This window comes from Diadema antillarum, unplaced genomic scaffold (assembly GCF_040938485.1).
Source record: "Diadema antillarum isolate AM-2024a unplaced genomic scaffold, OU_Dant_1.0 scf00000145, whole genome shotgun sequence".
Classification (NCBI taxonomy): domain Eukaryota; kingdom Metazoa; phylum Echinodermata; class Echinoidea; order Diadematoida; family Diadematidae; genus Diadema; species Diadema antillarum.
The window spans coordinates 1,229,307-1,248,997 of record NW_027271034.1 but is presented as its reverse complement, the minus strand read 5'-3'; the positions used below and the strand labels follow the sequence as shown (position 1 = coordinate 1,248,997).

The following is a 19,691-nucleotide window of genomic DNA, read 5'->3' as shown; positions in this document are numbered from 1 at the left end:
TCTTTGTATTCCCCCACTTCGCTTCTGCTTTCGTCACCCACTCACCAAATAATAAGCATTGTCACAATTGGACACAATGACTTCTCTCTTTTCAAGCCGCTACTGGCTATTCTTTTCTGATGTACTGGTGTTTTCACGGATTCATGCTTTCATATTCAAAACACTTCCACCATTGTACACTATTCAGCTATTACTCATATCAATGACAGTGTTATCTGATATATAGTTTTCGAACTATTAAGGATCATAAGTGGGAAATGTTTTTTGTAACACCTTGTACTTTGTTATCTATTTTGATACACATGTGGACCACATAGAGACTGGTGCTGGGTGTTGGGAGCCAAAGGTGGAGGTGCATAATAGATTGTCTAGGGCATGATCTATACTAGGCGCAGCGCAACAATAGGCGCTGTTACACAGAAAAAAAAAAATATTATACAATAATACCTACAGCGCGATGATTATTATCACGTCGTTTTGGGAAGTGTAGTACCCCCAGTGTATGTGTCGTTTTCACACGTTCATGTGAGATCTGTGTGGACCTGTGTGTATGCACGTGTTTGTGGGACGGTTATCCGTTCATCTCTCAGCTAACTCAGATCAATTTTGGTAAGTTGCACAAAGTAGTTCAACTAAAATGTCTGCAAGAATCTTCAAGAGCGAAATGAAACTTGTGCGGCCAAATCGTAAAATCGGTTCCCTGTACGGATGTGTGTTTATACATTGTGCGCAGAGTCCACAGCAGGAAATAGAGTCCCCAGCATTTGACGAAATGAATGCCAGTCACTGGGGAGGTACACTATTTCACAAGAATACCACACTTGATTTTCATTTTGTTTATGACAATGTCCTCAGGACATATCTTTGTACAGGGAAGATGTCATTCTTGTGAATGATTGTGATTGTGCATTTTCCTAGCCCCATTCACTATTTCACTATTTCCACCTGTCCTTCAGGGCTGCCCGAAAACGTCGTTTTAGGATGTGTATCAGCACCTTCACGGACATTGTTTTCTTTTTCTTTCTTTTTCTTTTTTATAGTCTTCGACGTTCATATTTCCCTAATTCATAAATTGTCATTCATAAATTGTCATGTAAATATCAAGTAAGAATTTATTTCATATCAGCATCTGTGAATTTGATTTTACTTTATTGGTTCCTGCATTATATCATTGCTCATACAGATACGTACACATATATTATATACATTGATGGTGCCATACATATATATACATAAACATTAATTGTTAACGAAGTAAGTTTCTTCATTACCTTTAGAATATACAGCAATACAGTTTCTTCATTGCCTTTACAATGTACAACAGAACTTATCAGCGATGCAATGAATAACGCAGAAGGGCTACAGCTTAAGCACTGCTTGATTTGCATGCAGCCCTCGTACATAATACATAACATATAGAAAAATAGGAGGGAGGGATGACTTGCATAGAGAAAGGATAGAAGAAAGGAGAGAGGAGAGGTCTGTCTGCTTTCGCTAATACACAAAGTTAGATCACCTGGATAAAAAGCATGGCAAAGTATTTTCTCACCGAGATACAGGTGAGCAGTTACAGGTCATGGTCGGTTACATAACATTACGCAATAAATTCAGAACGGCGATATTTCCACGAGGGAATTTCATATACAATACAATTACAATGACGTTATAAGATCACTGCATATCCAGAGAGCAACAATAGGCGTTTTCACATCAGCCCGATGTTTCGAAATAGCGCGCTATTTTGCTGACTATTTTCTGCGAAAAATATCTCGAGCTTGGATTTTTATCGGGCTGATGTGAAAACGTCTATTGTCTTTACAGCTTTCTTAAAAGAATAATATTCTTTTAAGTCTATATGTTATATAGACTTAAAAGTTCGAATTTCAGAAGGAAGAGAGTTCCAAATATCAGGTCCAGTGTGTCTGATAGATTTCAGAGCCATCACCGTTTTAGGATTTTGTAAATGAAATTTATCAGATTGCCTAGTGGGATAAGAATGTATGTCCTTGTTTAACTGAAATAATGAGAAAAAAGAAGATGGAAACTGACCGTTATACAAACGAAACATAAAAAGTGAGTTTTTCAAAAAATTAATGTCATTTACCTTTAGTGATTTTTAATTTTACGAACAAAGGATCTGAATGGTCCCAATAACCTGAATTGGTGCATATACGTATAGCTTTCTTTTGTAGAAGTAATATACTGTCAATGTGACTTTTTGCAGTTGCCCAAACAATGTTACAATATGAGATGTTCGATAATATCAACGAATGATGAAGCATAAATAAAATGTTCTTTGGGACATAATACTTAAGCTTACAGAGTATACCAACATTACGAGACACTTTATCTGAGATGTATTGCACATGAGCATTCCATTTCATATTTTCATTTATATATATTCCAAGAAATTTGACACTTTCTTTTTGTTCCAATAATATACCATCCACCATAATATTTAAATGGAATCTACACCATACAAGCAATGCTTTTATGTAGATTCCTCATATTTCACATGTTTAATTGTCTTAAAATGCTGTATTTGTCAATTCACCCATGCATTTTGGGGGGGTTATGTTCATGGTTTATAATTTTGTTGAAAACAACACACAACCATGACTTTGTGACATAAAATACAATGTAGCCCTACAGCTCTGCCTGTTGCATATAGCGTTAATCGTCATTGAGAACTGTATATGTCAACTTTATGACCAAATGTTTAGTAATTTAATGTCTATTGCGTAAGCATTTCAAAACTGAGCACTTTTTACTGACTTTATGTAGAATAAACACAAACTCGATTATATTGAGGTACCTCTCCCCTCCCCCCCCCCCTTTCGAGGCAACACCATTCATTTTTTTTCCCGCGCATTTAAAATGCTCCCCTAAGCGAAAGTACACAATGCCCTATCAATATACCTCTTCTTCATCAAATGCCTTTTACATTCAACAATGGTACTCTTTCCCTTTAATATACTAAATACATGCATATACACACACGCCCACTCACATTTACTGTATCATGATTAATACAAATGCGTCGTTTTAACACTTTGTAAACCGTATGGCTTATACCACCTTGCTAATTCTTAAGAGATATTAATTCATGTACCTTTGAACCACATTCGTACAAAATGTTTCCCAACAATAACATTGCCAACTCGATTCACAATGCACACATCACAACGAACACCCAGGAATACCAACCGCTATACTCGGGTAATTACCGATAATAATGAAACATCGCCACAATAAGAATGCATTACTGTTTACAGCGAATTTTACTTAAATAATCTTTGTCGTATTCATTGTTCATTCAAGGAGATATTGATCAGTTGCTGATATTTTCTTGTGTATGTTTAAGGCAGCAATAACTGATTAACGTCCGTGTACACAGGTCCTTGTATAAACAATGATACAGCCATTTAGGTCAGACCTGATAATTTGTGTATGCAAGACTCTATGCATACACACCAGTATCCAGTAGCCTCTCAGATCTACACAGAAAGTGATACCTTTTTTTAAAGTTGTGAGTGTATAAGTGTATACGAAAATGATAACTTGCCATTTTCGCAAACTGCTCGTAAGCTGATAACTCCCATCCAACTTTTTCACTCACAAGCGCGATGACCCACAGAGGTATAGAATAAATGTATACGGAGGGTATGTATAACCCATTTTCAGTAGTGACTGGAATGGCAATTGTTATGGTAACGGCAAGAATTCAGCTTCCTGATTAGCTGTTGCTATTTGAAGTTGCCATTCCAGCAAGAGTTGCTATCCTAACATCTTTTATGAAACGGGGCCCTGGTCTTCCATTGAGTCACCAGTAATAATCCGGACCGTAAATATGTGAACACTCAAGTTCCATGCTAGAAAGAAGTATGACCTGACTAATCTCGCAACTTCTGGATGGTATCATGGTTACTTCTTGAAAATCATTTATTTGTTCCCCACTAATCACCAGTGTCTACTGATCAACATTTGAGATGTCAAGTATGTCGTCAAGCTACATTGAAAAATAAAGCGGAAAATTTTGTAACATTGTTATTAATTTTTTCCATTAGTGAGCATGAAAAACATGTTTAATCCTGAAAACTTGAAGCCCGTTCACTGACTGGATACGATGTGTCTATATAATTCAACGTATGTCCGATGATGCTGTTAAATGCCGAATCAATAGGGAACAACTTTTGAGAAATCAGCATCAAAGTGTCTCGATCATCGCATCGGCACGGAAAGTAAGTTAAGATCGTATAGTTCAATGTGAGCAAGTGAATGTCCATCCATGGTTTGAGTCTCATTTTCTGTTGATTGCTGATGACATGCAGTCGTTCAATTACGGTAATTTATTCTGCTTGTTAACAGCTTGAGCAATTGTTATCAATAGCCAAATCAAGTCAATTCAACTCACACTAAGCAAGCAAAAGCAACGTGGGATCTAAGCAAGATGACGCCGCTGCAGTCACAGCATCACTTGGTAAAGATATTTTAAATGAACCCGTAGGACACTGGTATGTAAGGAAAATGAGGTCGAATAATCATAAATTTCGTTTCATAATTTTGCTCTGTTTATAAATAAATTTAAAAAAAAAAATATATATATATATATACCTGAATATATATATATATATATATATATATATATATATATATATACAGAAGTTTTCAGAATATTTTCAGAAGTACCATTCGTTCGTATCTTATGGTCATTGTTTTCTAGTTCGGTGTCCATAGGCTCAACTCTGTGAGAATGACTGAGGCTTCGAACCTAGCTTATATCCGGGGTCAGCATGTATACGATGGAATTTGCTACGCGAATGCTGTGTTGGACTCCAGCATCGAAGCTTTGCAGACGTTTGAAGTTCGCCCAGACGATGTTTGGGTCGTAACCTATCCCAAAGCAGGTGGGAAATTGAAGTCATTGACGTTTGAATTTAGGTGACTAATGGCATTCAAACAGATCTAACTAAGGTGATCAACGAGAAAACGTCTCAAACATTTCTCAATTTTCTCAAGCATACCGTCATAAGTCTTCAAAACTAATTTTTTGAGAGCAGTCGGTATCAACCCTGTTTAATTTTGTTCGTTTGTGTGTCTTCCATTCATTACACGAGCTCTCTGAAACATAATGATAATAATAATAATAATAATAATAAACTGTGCTTGTATAGCGCATATCACATTCAGGGAGAAGTCTCTATGCACTTTAAGAATGAAACAATACATCCGCTCTTTCAACCCTATTCAGTTAAAGGTTTTCCATTTAAAGGAAAAATGAACTTTACATGGAACACAATCAACACACATGACATAACTATATAACTTTCTTCATTTAAAACGCGGTGCTAAAAATAGTAAAGCCAAGGACTAAATGCCTTTATGCAACTGATGTCAGGAACCCACTGGATGTTGGAAATTGTTGGTCTCATCCTCTCGGACGGCTACCCAGAGAAAATTGACCGCTCTTCCAGCTCTACTCTGATTGAAATGATCGACCTGGACCAGAAACTGCCGGACACTAAGGAGGAGGAAGAACAGAATCCTCCGGACATGACGCCATTTATGGAGAAGATAAAGAAAGCGCCCTCACCGAGAGTCATCCAAACCCACCTCAGACTGAAATACATGCCACAGGACTTGCTGAAGAAAGCTAAGGTTTGTTATATTGTCTCACGATATCTCACACCTGTATAAGTGCTCTTTACAATGGGCCATGATGATAATCATAATGATTAAACAATTTCGTACCATGTCGCATCGTCAGATGAAAGTGAGTACGATGGTAATATCCCTATAGGAAATTAGAAACGCTGGTTAATGACGACTAAGTACTTGGCTCATAGTCGTCACAAAGTCTCTGTTGGGACTATAAACTTGTTTCTTATTATAATGTATTTGCCTTGGCGAGTGTAAGTTTTTAGAAATGATAGCTAATATTGAAATTCTTTTTTTTTTGCGCTCAAGTCAGACTATACAACTATGGGTGTACAACTTTCATTGAGATTGAACCTACAACAAGTAAATTATTGCATAACAGGTTCACTAAAGGTTCACTAAAATTAATGTAAAGTTGTAATAAGCAGGCAATGATCACTCAACAGGAGGGGTGGTAGTTGCTAACAGAAAAAAAAATCATATTCTTTTCAAACGAATGGGAAAGTTGTGAGGCAATCATATCGTCACCTCTTTTTATTTGAGGAACGCTTGCAGTCGATAGCATTATATCTCATAATGAATTATTTTGCTGTTTCAACTTACGAAAAGTAAGTGACTAAAAACTTCAGTCACTTCGCTTAGTCTGTACTGCACACATCACATGTTGAACAGTAAACATTGAGTAGCTTTTCCTTTAATCTTTTGTGTGCTTCGAGTGTCAATTGGCACAGGAAACCCATAGCATTCTACACAGCTACCCAGATTTCCTGGCATAGGACCTTCGAAAAGCCTCTTCCAAAGTATCTCGTGGTTAGAGAGAGGAACAATTTGGATCAGTTAGATAAAAAAAAAATGGGTAATTTATGAATATGTATTATTTGTCATTGTATCTATCATTATCATAATCATGTAGGTATGTTGCATAATGCTATTCAATTAACACAGTAAGGCCGCCGTTGAGTATGTCTCGATGCCATGCAGCAGACACGGGCCACAATAAGGGGACGAGCGTACTGATTAGGACGCTTGAAGCATTCTTACTGTATGTATGAGTTCACAGTCCAAAGTATTGTTTGGTAGGAAGTGGCTCAGGGCACTCGTTTCATGTGAAGTGTTTACTTAACAAATATGCGTGGCATATTTTGTCGTCTGTAAATAACTCACAACGATTAAATCCGAGTACACGAACGATTGTAGCACATCGCTTGTAACTTGCTACTAGCTGGTCAATCCTTTCCTTACAATGCGTAGGCAAACTTGTACAGTTTATCATATCGTTTTTAAATACACCAACCACAATCAAGAGTCAAATCAACGGGTCAAATCCCAACCTCATTTTCTTCTATAAAGGTGATATACGTTGGACGCAATCCAAAGGACACTGCCGTCTCGTGGTTCAAGTTTGTTAAGGATGACCCCTCCGACGTTCCTCTCACCTGGGAAACTGTGTTCCAGCAGTCTATCGATGGAAGTCAGTGTGAAAAGCCTATACTTCCGATCACAAAAGATAACTGCTCTAATTTCCAATATCAAGTAAAAATATCAAAGTGCTTTTTTTTCTGTAATAGATTGTCATTTATCATCATAAGAATATGACATTACCGTAATACAGCATATTCTCAGATCGTTAAAAGATATAAACTATATTCCTATTGTATCGTTAACCAGTCTGTATTTTGACATGTGTAGTGATGATAATGGTGTTCACAGTGATTATGTTGGTAAAAAATTATGATAACAAAACTCATTAATTTGAACAAGAGTTGGTGTAGGAACAGAGGAGCATGTAATATTAGAGACTTGCCCCATTTTTTTACCTTAACACCAACTGAGATCTACATATTTGAATCCTAGCAATGCAAGCTTGCTTCGTCTGTATCAAGCTCATGAAGTGTCCACTTTTACTTTGTTACCATCAGCTATTGAGTACGGACCTTGGGCAGACCATTTTAAAGAATTCTGGGAAATCCGTCAACACTACGAGAACCTCCTCATCGTGTTCTACGAAGACATCCTGCGGGTATGTGAAAATATGTCCAGTAAATGTAATACAAAATGGGGGGGGGGGGGTATAGTTTCTTTTTTTCTCAAGTAAAATAGTTCTATTTTGGCTAGTGTCCTTACTTCATAGGCCTACTTAACAAAGTGCTTACTATTGTTATATGATTCCTTTTTTTGTCCTTGAGAGTGATTTTCTATCAAGGCCTACTCATTTTCATGACGTGCCATGAAGGGGACACGTCATATTGCGAAGATGCATAGTCAGTATAAGGGGCATAGCTTAAGGCGGTGTCACACCTTTCCGGGCAAGCTACGCGGGCTCGTTGCGAGTAGGGATTTTCCAGCACGCAGGAGAATTTTCCGCGGGCGAACAAGAATGTTTGCGAGTTTAGCACTTGTGTCTTACCTGCTACACGCGTGCTACTTACCTTCTACTTGCGTGTATTCCGTGTGACCTGTGTGAAAGCTTTGAAACCGATCCGTTTTCTGTTACGAGTGACTTACGGGTACTGCGAAATACCTGCGTTGGAGTTGCCTGCGAGGTGCTACCGGTAAGTGTCTCCTACTGGTGTTCTGCGTGTACCTCTGCGAGCGAACCCCCACGACTCACTCGGAACAAGTTTTGAGAATGCTCAAGGCCGTAATTGTCATACCATATCTGGGAAAGTTTTGCGGGTTGACTTGCTGGGAAACAAATTTGCTACCCGGAGCTCTCCGCAGTTGGTCCGCACCTGACAGTACCTAGCGCGTATCTCGCCCGTAGTTGCCCGGAGGTGCGCACGCAAGTCCGATTTACCCGCAGCCAAGTTTTGAGCATGACTAAAACTTTTTCCGGGTGAGTCACGGGGATTGCCCGCAGAGGTCCACGCAGAACGCCAGAAGGAAGCCCTTTGCGGCAGCACCTCGTAGGCAACTCCCACGCAGGTACTTCGCAGTCCCCGTCATGCGGCCAAGATAATGACATTCTGTGGGACTTCTGCCATTCCTTCAAAGGAATTCCTTAACTGAGTTGTCAGCCCCCACGCGCCTGGCACACAGGTCACACAGTATACCCGCAAGTAGAACGCGTCCACCAAGTAAAACACATGCACTGACTGAGGGCGGACAAATCTTTGTCCGCCCTCAGAAATTGTCCGGTATGTTGGAAAATCCCCACATGCAACAAGCCCGCGTAGCTTGCCCGGAAAGGTGTGACAGGGCCTAAACATGGTTGCGGGTAAAAAGATTTACGTGCGCACCTCTGGGCGACTACGGGTGAGATACGTGCTAGGTACTGTCATGTGCGGGTCATCTGCGGGGACCTCCGGGTAGTAAAAATTGTTCTTCGCAAGTCGCACGCAAGGCTTGCCCGGAAAGCTGTGACACGGCCTTTATACCGAGAAAGGACATTCGATCCCTTACTTCTGAGACTGGCAAAATTTGAAATTAACGATTTCTTAATTAAACGTATCTGTTTAAATTTGTTCCCGTTCTGACTAAAATTACATTTTTATTAAACAAGAGAAAGACCACCGCTCGTTCATACTTACGGGGTTTATAATAAAATAATGTTACCCGTGAGACCGCATTTTGTAAAAATAACGCATTTAGTAAAGATTACCATGAGACTTAAAAAGAAAAAAAATGATAAGCATTTCAAAAATAAATGCGTATTATTTTCATAAAATAGATAAGAAACAAAATGAAAAAAAGGAAGAAAAAGGAATTCGTAAAACAGGGGTCTCGCAAAACTCAAATCGCAAATTGCCGTCATATATAGACATCTCCGACCCAATTTCGGAACCGTAACATGGTTTTGGTTTAAATTGCTTTTTTTTCCTTGATTTCTGTTTATTCTATTAAAATCAACGAACGTTCAGATTAATGTCACAAATGCAATGGACGTTATCCCCCAATAACAGTTGCGCAATGGTCTAATGATTCATTTGCGAGGGAGCGAGCAAAATTTATCACATAATTAGATAGGAATTTGGGCACATAATCCATAGAGGAGGTAAACAGGGTCGCATATCAAACCAGAAAGGGCACACAGAAAGAAAAGGAGGAAATTCGATATGAACAGTGTGTCCATAAGGGAGGTGAAGAAGAACGAAATCGGAATGGTGAAAAGGTCAAGATAAAAAAGGGCTTTTCTTGAAAAAGGGGAACGGTACCAGCCGTTAGCGTTCCCATCACTCTTCTTCAGAATCAAAACAAAACAAGACAAAACTAAAGCACACCCCCCCCCCCACACACACACACACACACAAACATCGTGTATGAAATGGTGCGATGTGATGTGTGGGGGTTTTGTTTTTATTTCTCACTTTTGTTTTTGCTTTCAGGATCCGGTCAAACACGTCCGAATTGTAGCAGAACACATAGGACGCCCGCTGTCAGAAGATCTGTTACAGCGAGTTGTCGAGAACAGCTCCTTGTCCAGAATGAAGAAGACCTATGACAAGAGAGCTGAACAACTCAACGAACCACTGGCCGAGTCAGTTAGACTGAAATTTGTCTCCAAAGGTAATTTGCGACGTTACACCATAGGGAAATTTCGGACCAGGTAAAAGTCCGTCTGAAAAGACAGTAGAATATTATAAGCACAACAATGATAATGTGATCAAATTGGAGGACAATTCGGGAAGTTACCAAATTGTGACGTTTTACCAATATTTACCCAACAGCTCTCAAACATGGAACTGAGTGAGCTGATGACGTCATCACCTCACACTTTACCGTTGATCGTCGTACCAACAACAACAACAACAACAACAAACCAATTAATTTTAGGCTTCAAAAGTGTTAAGCATGATATTATTTCTGTGATTATACCTGTGAAATATCAAATGATCAGTAAGATAACAGGATTTGAGACGGTGGTACATTCCGTTTGAAAAAGAAAACTGGAAATTTCAAGATTTCGTGTACAAACTATATGGCAAGTTGTTGGACGATATCATCGACTTATTCATTTATATATTCATTGGCTTAGTGTTTCATGAAAATCAGAAAAAGAAAGCTTAACAATCTCATAACTTCCCTAATTCTTATCCCATATTGATTAATGTCTTACTAATGTGATCATCAGGTATTACTCTTTCTTTTTGAGGGTGACTATTGACTATACATTTATCCCCAGGCCCGTAACTGGGGGTGGGGGTGGGGGGTGGGGGGTTCAGGGGGTTCGAACGAACCCCCCCCCCCCCCCCCCCCCGCTAGCGAGCAGGCTCCAAAATATACCCCTTCCAGAGTGAGACCCTATCCCGCTTGGTTGCTTAACTCCCTCAGAAAGGTCCACTATTTCCAATTTTGAACCTCCCCCATAAAAATCCTAGTTACGGGCCTGTATCCCAACTAAAAGCTTTCCTGCACTCATGTCATTGCTACGTCACAATGGTATAGTCTGAGAGGGTGGATTGAATGGATGTCACTATTGATGTATCAGTTTTAACTGTGCGAAAGCATTACTTTTTAAAAGTTTATGTCGCACTATACCTATACTTCACAGTAGTAGGGCGCTACGATACTAGGCCTGGAAGAGATGAAAACATCATATTGAATTAATGGTCATACACAAATCACTTTTTAATCTCCATTTTTTTTTTAACACATGCAGGAAAGACGGGAAAATGGAAGAACAATTTCACCGTAGCGCAGAACGAGATTTTTGATGAGTGGTTCCGGAAGGAGATGGAGGGAGTTGATATCCAAATTCCATTTGAATAAGATCACGAGATGACTTCAATTATGAAAACGTGCAAAACTCTTACTGAAATATTGCCCCCGGATGTTGTTCATCAGGAATATGTATATGCAAATATATATATATATATCCCCCAGTTATAGTATGGTCTAAAAATATCTGTACTTATGCTTCCCCTAATCTGATTTTACCATGGGACCTGCGGCTCTATACAAGCTTGCTTTTACGCAGGCCCCACCATATTTTTCGCATTATGATCTCAGTTTAACTCGCATGTATACAGACATTGTGTATACCAAGACAAACTTTTGAATATTCCGGTGAAGTTCTATTTTGAATTATGTTCTGTATAGATTTCGTATCAATTTACTTTATATTGTGATATATGTGAGAAATATGAAAATAAATTGAAATGAAATGAAATGAAATGAAATATATATATAATATATATATATATATATATATAATATATGGGGCCTACATATTTATACATAAATCAAGACTTCACACTAACCTGTTGTTTTCTTGTTATGTGGTCTGACAATGCAATTTTGTGGCACCTAAAATAAAGAAAAACATAAAAAGCACATTTTAAAAAACATGATGATTATGTGACATTGGCAGGTATGATAAAAGGCTTTGATTCAAAGTTCACTAAGTCTCACATATTCAATATCGAATTGAGGCATAAACCCGGAGGTATAAACATGATATTTTTTTCTTCCATGGCACCATGGAGCAAATCTGGGGCAACAAATTATCTTTTAATAGTGTCCCGTGTTTTAACACAACATAGCACCACAACGATTCATGATATGATTACATTTTACAAAGGGCAACACCTCTATCTATTTTACATAAATAAAACTGTACCGTCATAACCAAAATCGTTTTGGCCGAATTTGGCCATAAAATATAGACTGGGTTAAGCACATGTTCAAGACGTGATCTGGCAACCCTGGTCGCGGCACCTAGTTGAAATGCGTGGGGCTTTCGTGGGACATACTTCAGACATAGTCGCACTGCTAAACGACAATGACGAAGCAAAAATTATTCGCCACAAGCTAGCTAATGTTATTATTAGGGTGACAGACATAATGTATGTATATAGTAGTCCACATTTCACCATTCATTGTATTCACCCCGACTTTGATGAATTTTTGTAATCTTCGCTGACACACAGTATGGCATATTCAAAGTGAACATAAGTTATTTCCTCTTCGATTTTTCATATGGGCACTGGAGTGACAGAATAATCTTAAGATAATGTTTGATTTGATTTGATTTGATTTGATTAGATTGATTTGATTAAATGGTTTCTGTAGCAGCATCATACATGCACAAAACAAAGGTACAAACTATCATGTGACCTCAGGGAAGCAACTCTGTCGGGCACAATGGTTATGTGAAATAAGCAGAGGCGATAGCACAAGGGATACAACTTAAACAAAAGTTTAACGCGCTTACAGCCCTGGTATTGGTGTAGCAAATACATTGTACATCAAGTTTGCTGCTTCAAGAGGCTTGTTCGAGAGGTGAAAAAGAGAAAAGGAGAAAACAATGTTATATATACAAACAAAGCATAAGGGTACCGACAAGCCCCTGTCCTATCTTTATAAGTACTAGGTGTTTCAAAAAACGTTTCCCATTTTTGATTCTTAATAATTCAAAAAATATATATCAAATAACACTGTCATTGATAAGAGTGATAGCTGAATAGTGTACAATTTGGTTGAAGGTGGTTTAAATATGAAAGCATAAATCAATTTCATGAAATCCATGATTAATTTCACAGTTAGGTTCCAGACTTTGCTCTATTTTCAACCCTCTGTACAAAATTTCACTTTGCACAGGGGTCAATGGGTGTGTATGGGAGTGTGTGGTTAACACCCTGACAATGGTCCTGAACAATGGCCAGGGTTTGAATGCTTCATTATTTATTCATGAGAAATTCCACTATCACAACTAGTCTTTATTCAGCCTCTTGCAGTATCTGTGTAAAGTCAAACGCCTGTCGATACTGTCGTTAAATCGCGAAATTACAATGAATACCTTCTGATCTATCATAAACGTGGTGACAGGAAGCAAAGAAAATCAATTAGAGTATACACTTGTGTATATGGAGCCTTGAATAAATCTACTCTGAAACAAATCGCCCCAATGATAAATGCTGCTGAACTCTTTACCAAAAATGATCTCTTTTTATCGAAAAAGCGAAAATTTTGTCAGACTATTTTATTAGTAGACAGTTGTATTGAAATGAGGAACTGAAGATCATTTATTCTTATTCATATCCCAAATTTAGTGATATGTGAAGCAAAATTTGAAAATGAGTGCCAGCTGGAATGAAATGTGGTGTTTGCAAGCACTTTACCGTGCATGAATTCAGACTAGCAGTGCCCAGGGCAATCCACATGAATTATTGATGAAGCATTCATGTGCCAGGGAGCGCGAGACTGACGCCTAGTCAACAGATGGTTCAGGCATGTCCATTGTTCAAGGCCATTGTCAGTACACACTCACATACACATCATTGGTTCCTGTGCGAAGTTCAATTTTTGTACAGAGGTTAAAATTTGACCAAAATCTGAAACCTTACTTCAAAATCAATCTTAGATTTAATGAAACTGATTTATGCTTTCACGTCTAATTACCTTCAACCAAATTGTACACTATCCAGCTATTACTCATGTCAATGACAGTTTCATTGGATGAATAGTTTTTGAACTATTAATGATCAAAAGTGGAAAATGTTTTTTGAAACACCTAGTATATAGGAGAAAATGTGTTCCAAAGGAACGGACAGGTTCAATGTAGCCTCTCCGCTGCATTGAACAATGTGGAGAATCTACAGTTTAATAATGTTGCCACAGCATTTGATAGCACTGCAATAAAGTTTATTGTGCAGCAACAATGGTGTGGTTTATTAACATAAATTATTTTAGATGTGATGACATTTTATCCTTCAAGAAAACCGGACTTATATCATGCCACCTTGGCAACAGGTTTATGTTCCTATCAGCAAGGAGGTTCAAGAGAATGGAGTCACAACTGTCGTATTTCCTTTGAAGTCACGTTCGATGCCGCCATTCGAAAGTATTTGAAGCATGTGGCAAACTGGACCTGCCGCGCAGATAGGAAGACAATTGACTCATGTCTCATTGCATAATCATTACCCACTTTCTAACGAAAATATGTCTTTGTGATGGTAAGTACTTTTCGCCAGCCCTACTTATAAAAGATAGGTGGTATATAATGGTAAAGACACTGGGATGCGCGAATAGAAATTACGCAAAAAATGAGGAAATGGAAATGAAAATTACTCGACTGGCCGTGCCCGGCCACTAATCTGATATATCTATTAATATAGAATTATACTCGAAGATTATTCCATATCAGTTTTATTTGGAGGAATTAAGTGGAAAAGTGATAAAACCGGCTTTCCGGGAGGGTACAGTTTTAAACACTTTCACGTGATACAGCTCTGATTTGCACATATTTCTTGAAGGGATTGACCTTTGTTTAATGAGCTTTATCATTAAGTGAGATTTCGTTTCATTTAATAGATAAACAAGCAAAATATAGCCAACACTAAGGTAACTTTCAAAATGACTCTTCAGATTGCTCAGCAAGACGGCGGCATCAAACCCCGTCACCAAAGGCACAGATGCACCTGTGGAATTCTTTTGTACATCAATAGAAAAGTGACAACTGTTTGAATAATTACAGCCAGTTGGAACTCCATCTCTTAAATCTCCTTGCTATCAGCCATCACTATATTATAGAAAAGAATCGAGTTGTAGAGTAGTCAAAATTTTGCAATGATACCCTTTTAACATACATTGGTGTTGAATGATTTTCAGAAATATTCGGGGTCATCTCACTAGACCAACACCCACGAGTCATACAGCCCACGAGTTCGACATTGAATTTAGGTCCATGAGTCATACAGCTCACGAGTCATACAGCCCATGAGTTCAACATATTATGTTCTGAAGTTTCTGATCATTTACCAATATTTTCAATTTGTGAATGTAAAGTGGGTCGCAATAAATTACATGATAAAATATGGTACTATAAAGAGTCAAAACGTAATGTGGAATTATTGAAACAGAATTTATTTTTAGAGGAATGGACAGATATTTATAGTATTAACAATGTTAATTTGGTATATAAATGTTTTAATGATAAATTGTTGTATTATTATGAAAATAATATTCCTTTATGCAGAATAAAAAGTAACCGAAATAAACCAAGAAATCCTTGGATTACAAAAGGTATTTTGAAATCCATAAACACTCGTAATTTTTTGTATAAGTTACATATTCGTAACCCAACTGAATCTAATTTGAATATGTATAAAGTTTATCGAAATAAATTGACAAAATTGATTCGTTTATCCCGCAGATTATATTTTTCTGATAGAATGAAAAAGGTTTCTTCGAATATTAATGCAACATGGAAAATTATTAAAGAGGTCCTAGGTAAAAAGCCTGATTCTCCGCCAACGGATGATATCACATTAAACGGTATTAAAATAAATGATCCTAATATGTATGCTAATTCATTTAACTCATTTTTCGTTAATATCGGTCCGGAACTTGCTACTAAAATTAGCAATACTTCTGCTCATTTTACAGATTATCTTTTTGACCAAAATCAAGAGTCTATTTATTTTAACCCAACAAGTCCCAGTGAAATCATTAGTATCACTAAATCTTTAAATAGCTCTAAATCTTGAGGTTCTGATAAAATAAGTATGATGTTATTGAAAGAAATAGTTTATCCACTCGCAGAACCGTTAAGTTATATATTTAATCTTTCTTTATCACAAGGTATTTTCCCTGACCTGCTGAAAATAGCGAAAGTTAATCCTGTACATAAAAAAGATGATCCTCATGAAATTAGCAATTATCGTCCTATTTCTTTATTGCCTAGTATATCCAAAATCTTAGAAAAAATTGTTTATAATAGACTTCTTAAATTTATTAATAAGTATGATTTACTTATTCCCAATCAATATGGTTTCAGAAAAAATTATTCAACTGATTTAGCACTAATACAAATTTATGACAAAATCACGAGTGCTTTTGCAAACAAAGAACATGTTGCAGGTATATTTTGCGATTTGAGTAAAGCATTCGATACTCTTGATCATTCTATTTTACTCACCAAACTTAGTCATTACGGTATTCGAGGACAAGCTCTTTTATGGCTTAAAGATTATCTAACTAATAGAAGACAATATGTTATTTTTAATGGTTGTGAATCTGACCCCCTTTTAATTAAATGTGGTGTTCCTCAAGGCTCAATTTTAGGCCCATTATTATTCCTTCTTTATGTTAATGATATCATAAATACATCCTCTCTTCTCTCTTTTGTTCTATTTGCTGATGATACGAATATATTTTATTCTCATAAAGATCTTAAGATTTTAAATGACACTTTAAATATTGAAATTAGTAAAGTATCAAATTGGTTTAAGTCTAATAAACTTTCTTTGAATATAAAAAAGACTCATTTTATTCATTTCAAACTTCATTCTCATAATGAAGATACGTTGATACATATTAACATTGATGATATCCCATTAGAAAAGAAAATGAATTCAAAATTTCTAGGAGTATATATAGATGAAAGTTTGACTTGGAATGAGCATTTACATTATGTTACAACGTGTATTTCTAGAAATATAGGGATAATTTCCAAGCTGAAGTTCTTTCTTCCTCGTTCAACTTTATTTCTATTATATAATTCCTTAATTCTCCCATATATAAGTTATTGCAATGTTGTATGGGGCACTTGCGGCTCTACCAAAATAAATTCTATATTTAAATTACAAAAGAAAGTTATACGTATTTGTACAGGATCGCATTTTCTGGCTCATACTGATTCTTTATTTCATGAGCTTAAAACATTGAAGGTTTTTGATTTGAATATTATTCAAGTAGCAGTAATTATGTTCAAATATATACATCATCAACTTCCATCATCGTTTGATAACATGTTTAGGTTCAATACTTCTGTCCATTCGTACCCTACTCGTATATGTAGAAATTTCCACCTTTTGAATCCCAAATTATTAGTGACACACAAATCTATAAGACATTCGGGTCCGGATATTTGGAATAATCTCCCGGATAATATAAAGTCTTGTTCAAGTATTTATTCTTTGAAAGCTTCACTTAAACGATATTTGATACAATTATATTCTCCAAACCAATTGAGCTAACAAATATTTATAGTATAGATTGTCATCTTATTGTCAATCTCAATTTTCTTCCTACAACTGCATCTTGCACTCTCACCTGCAACTGCACTGCACTCACCTGATCACCTTCCTCCAAGAGAGTTATGTCGTTGGATAGTCATTTTATGAGGCCTCCATCCATTTCAAGCTTAATCGCTTATGATGGTGGTCTCCTGCATTCAATTATCTCTGCTGTTTACTGAAAAATACTGTATATTTTATTTTATGTTTCTGTGTATCTACATTGCTCAATGCAATCACCTATGTGAATCTATTTATGTACTGTTATCGATTTATTTCACTGCACTTGTTATTCTTTGTCTTTGTACTTTTTGAAGTTTGCATTCAAATTGCATCTGATTGAATGCAGAAATAAAAGCAAACAAACAAACAAACAAACACTAGTAGTCCATGGGCCAAGACCCGAAAAATGGGTTGTTGGTACCATCTGAGGTGGCACAACCTTTTTGGTGTCAGTTTGTTTGTCGGGCATAGATATGCTTATCAAGCTATGATAGCATTTCCAAATGAGTAGCTTAGTCATAATAAATGAATTTTTAACCAATTTGGTCTCGTTTTTATATCCCTATACTTCTGAATCGAAACTAAACCGCTATACAAAGAAGAGCACTGCCTTCTGTATGTCCACAGGTGTTCTGTTGTAAACGCGGTGTGCTTAGTCTTTATTCAAGGCAGCGAAGTGAATATCCAAAGGGTTATGATGTCCACAGCTGTCACGCGGTGCGCTTAGTCTTTATCTAGACCAATGTACCGTTATCATATCTAAAGTTCCTCTTAAAAGGGATTATCTATACTGTTTTTATACTACCCTATCAACAAATACATCAGTTTTAAACAAAAATCACTCTGTTCATTTACAATATCATTCATTATAATGTATCGTAGTGTACCGATACATTGTTTTTGCATTATCTTATATTGTTGGAGGGAAATAAAGCGACATTGGCGTGGTATCAGCGTTTTCACCGTAGCGTTTTCGCCGGAAAATGATAAATAATTGAAAGATACGGTAAAATTCACGAGGAATTGCTTTTGTTGTTGTTGTTATTTTCAGATAAAAGGATATTCACTGTATCATACTCTTTGGATATTCCCTTCGCCGTCTAGAATAAAGACTAAGCGCTGTGGACATCATAATCTTTGGATATTCCCTTTGCTGCCTTGAATAAAGACTAAGCGCACCGCGTTTACAACAGAACACCTGTGAACATACCATAGAGCTGCATTTTACAGCTCTATGGAACATACAGAAGACAGTGATCTTCTTTGTATAGCGGTTAGTTTCGATTCAGAAGTATAGGGATATAACAACGAGACCAAATTGGTTAAAAATTCATTTACTATGACTAAGCTACTCATTTGGAAATGCTATCATAGCTTGATAAGCATATCTATGCCCGACAAACAAAATGACACCAAAAAGGTTTTGCCACCTCAGATGGTACCAATATCTGGCCTGGCCCATGGACTATAGGTGAAAACAGCCCACGAGTTCGACAGATTTAACACGGTATCGTGGGCCTTGTTAGCTTAGTGTCGAACTAATGGGTTGTATGACTTGTGACCTGTATGACTCGTGGGCTGTATGACTTGTGGGTGTCGGTCTTGTGACGTGCACCCAAATATTCTTCGACGAAATAATTGGAATGTTTTTTTTTCCAGGCATTTTTTTTCTTTCACAACTCTATGGGATGATGGAGAGTGTCAGTCAAATGATGTGCCATTAAATGTCTCCATGCTATTGAGTATTATGTGCTCATGTTGTCTTAACTACCATATACTTTTTGATAAAGACAATTCTACTTGTTTTTTTCAATGTCTTTGATAATGTTGTAAATGCTGTTTGGTTAGGTTGGTTTGGTTTCTTTCTGCATTTTCTTTCTCCAAATACAATAACAAATGAAAACAAAGTGATACAGAGTATGCAAAAAAAAAAGGAGAGCATAACATACAAATCAATATAAGAAATGTCAATTTCATAACGACATCAGTCTGTAATATGAATCAAAGCAACATACTTGTCACATAAGCAACCTTTTTTTTTTTGTTATTTACTCCGCTACTTTGACACGTAAG

General features: G+C 37.0%; 1 protein-coding gene across 2 annotated transcripts; it reads left to right on the top strand.

The window, feature by feature from the left end:
• Window positions 1–472: 472 nt before the first annotated feature.
• LOC139721522 (sulfotransferase 1A1-like) lies at window positions 473–11,393 on the top strand. Of its 2 annotated transcripts, none has more exons than XM_071632836.1 (7): window positions 473–609; window positions 4,724–4,907; window positions 5,399–5,658; window positions 7,009–7,129; window positions 7,578–7,678; window positions 9,984–10,164; window positions 11,258–11,393. In XM_071632836.1, the coding sequence occupies exons 2-7, from the start codon at window positions 4,754–4,756 to the stop codon at window positions 11,365–11,367; spliced, it is 927 nt and encodes a 308-aa protein (XP_071488937.1). In that variant the 5' UTR covers window positions 473–609; window positions 4,724–4,753; the 3' UTR covers window positions 11,368–11,393. The 2 variants fall into 2 exon arrangements, with proteins under 2 accessions (XP_071488937.1, XP_071488938.1); XM_071632837.1 differs by having other exon boundaries at window positions 9,984–10,204.
• Window positions 11,394–19,691: the final 8,298 nt, after the last annotated feature.

Coding starts and splice junctions, on each gene's coding strand:
- LOC139721522 (XM_071632836.1), top strand. CDS start 4,754: ATGACTGAGGCTTCGAACCTAGCTTATATCCGGGGTCAGCATGTATAC. Junction 5,659..7,008: donor ACTTGCTGAAGAAAGCTAAG/GTTTGTTATATT, acceptor TCTTCTATAAAG/GTGATATACGTTGGACGCAA. Junction 7,679..9,983: donor TCTACGAAGACATCCTGCGG/GTATGTGAAAAT, acceptor TTTTGCTTTCAG/GATCCGGTCAAACACGTCCG.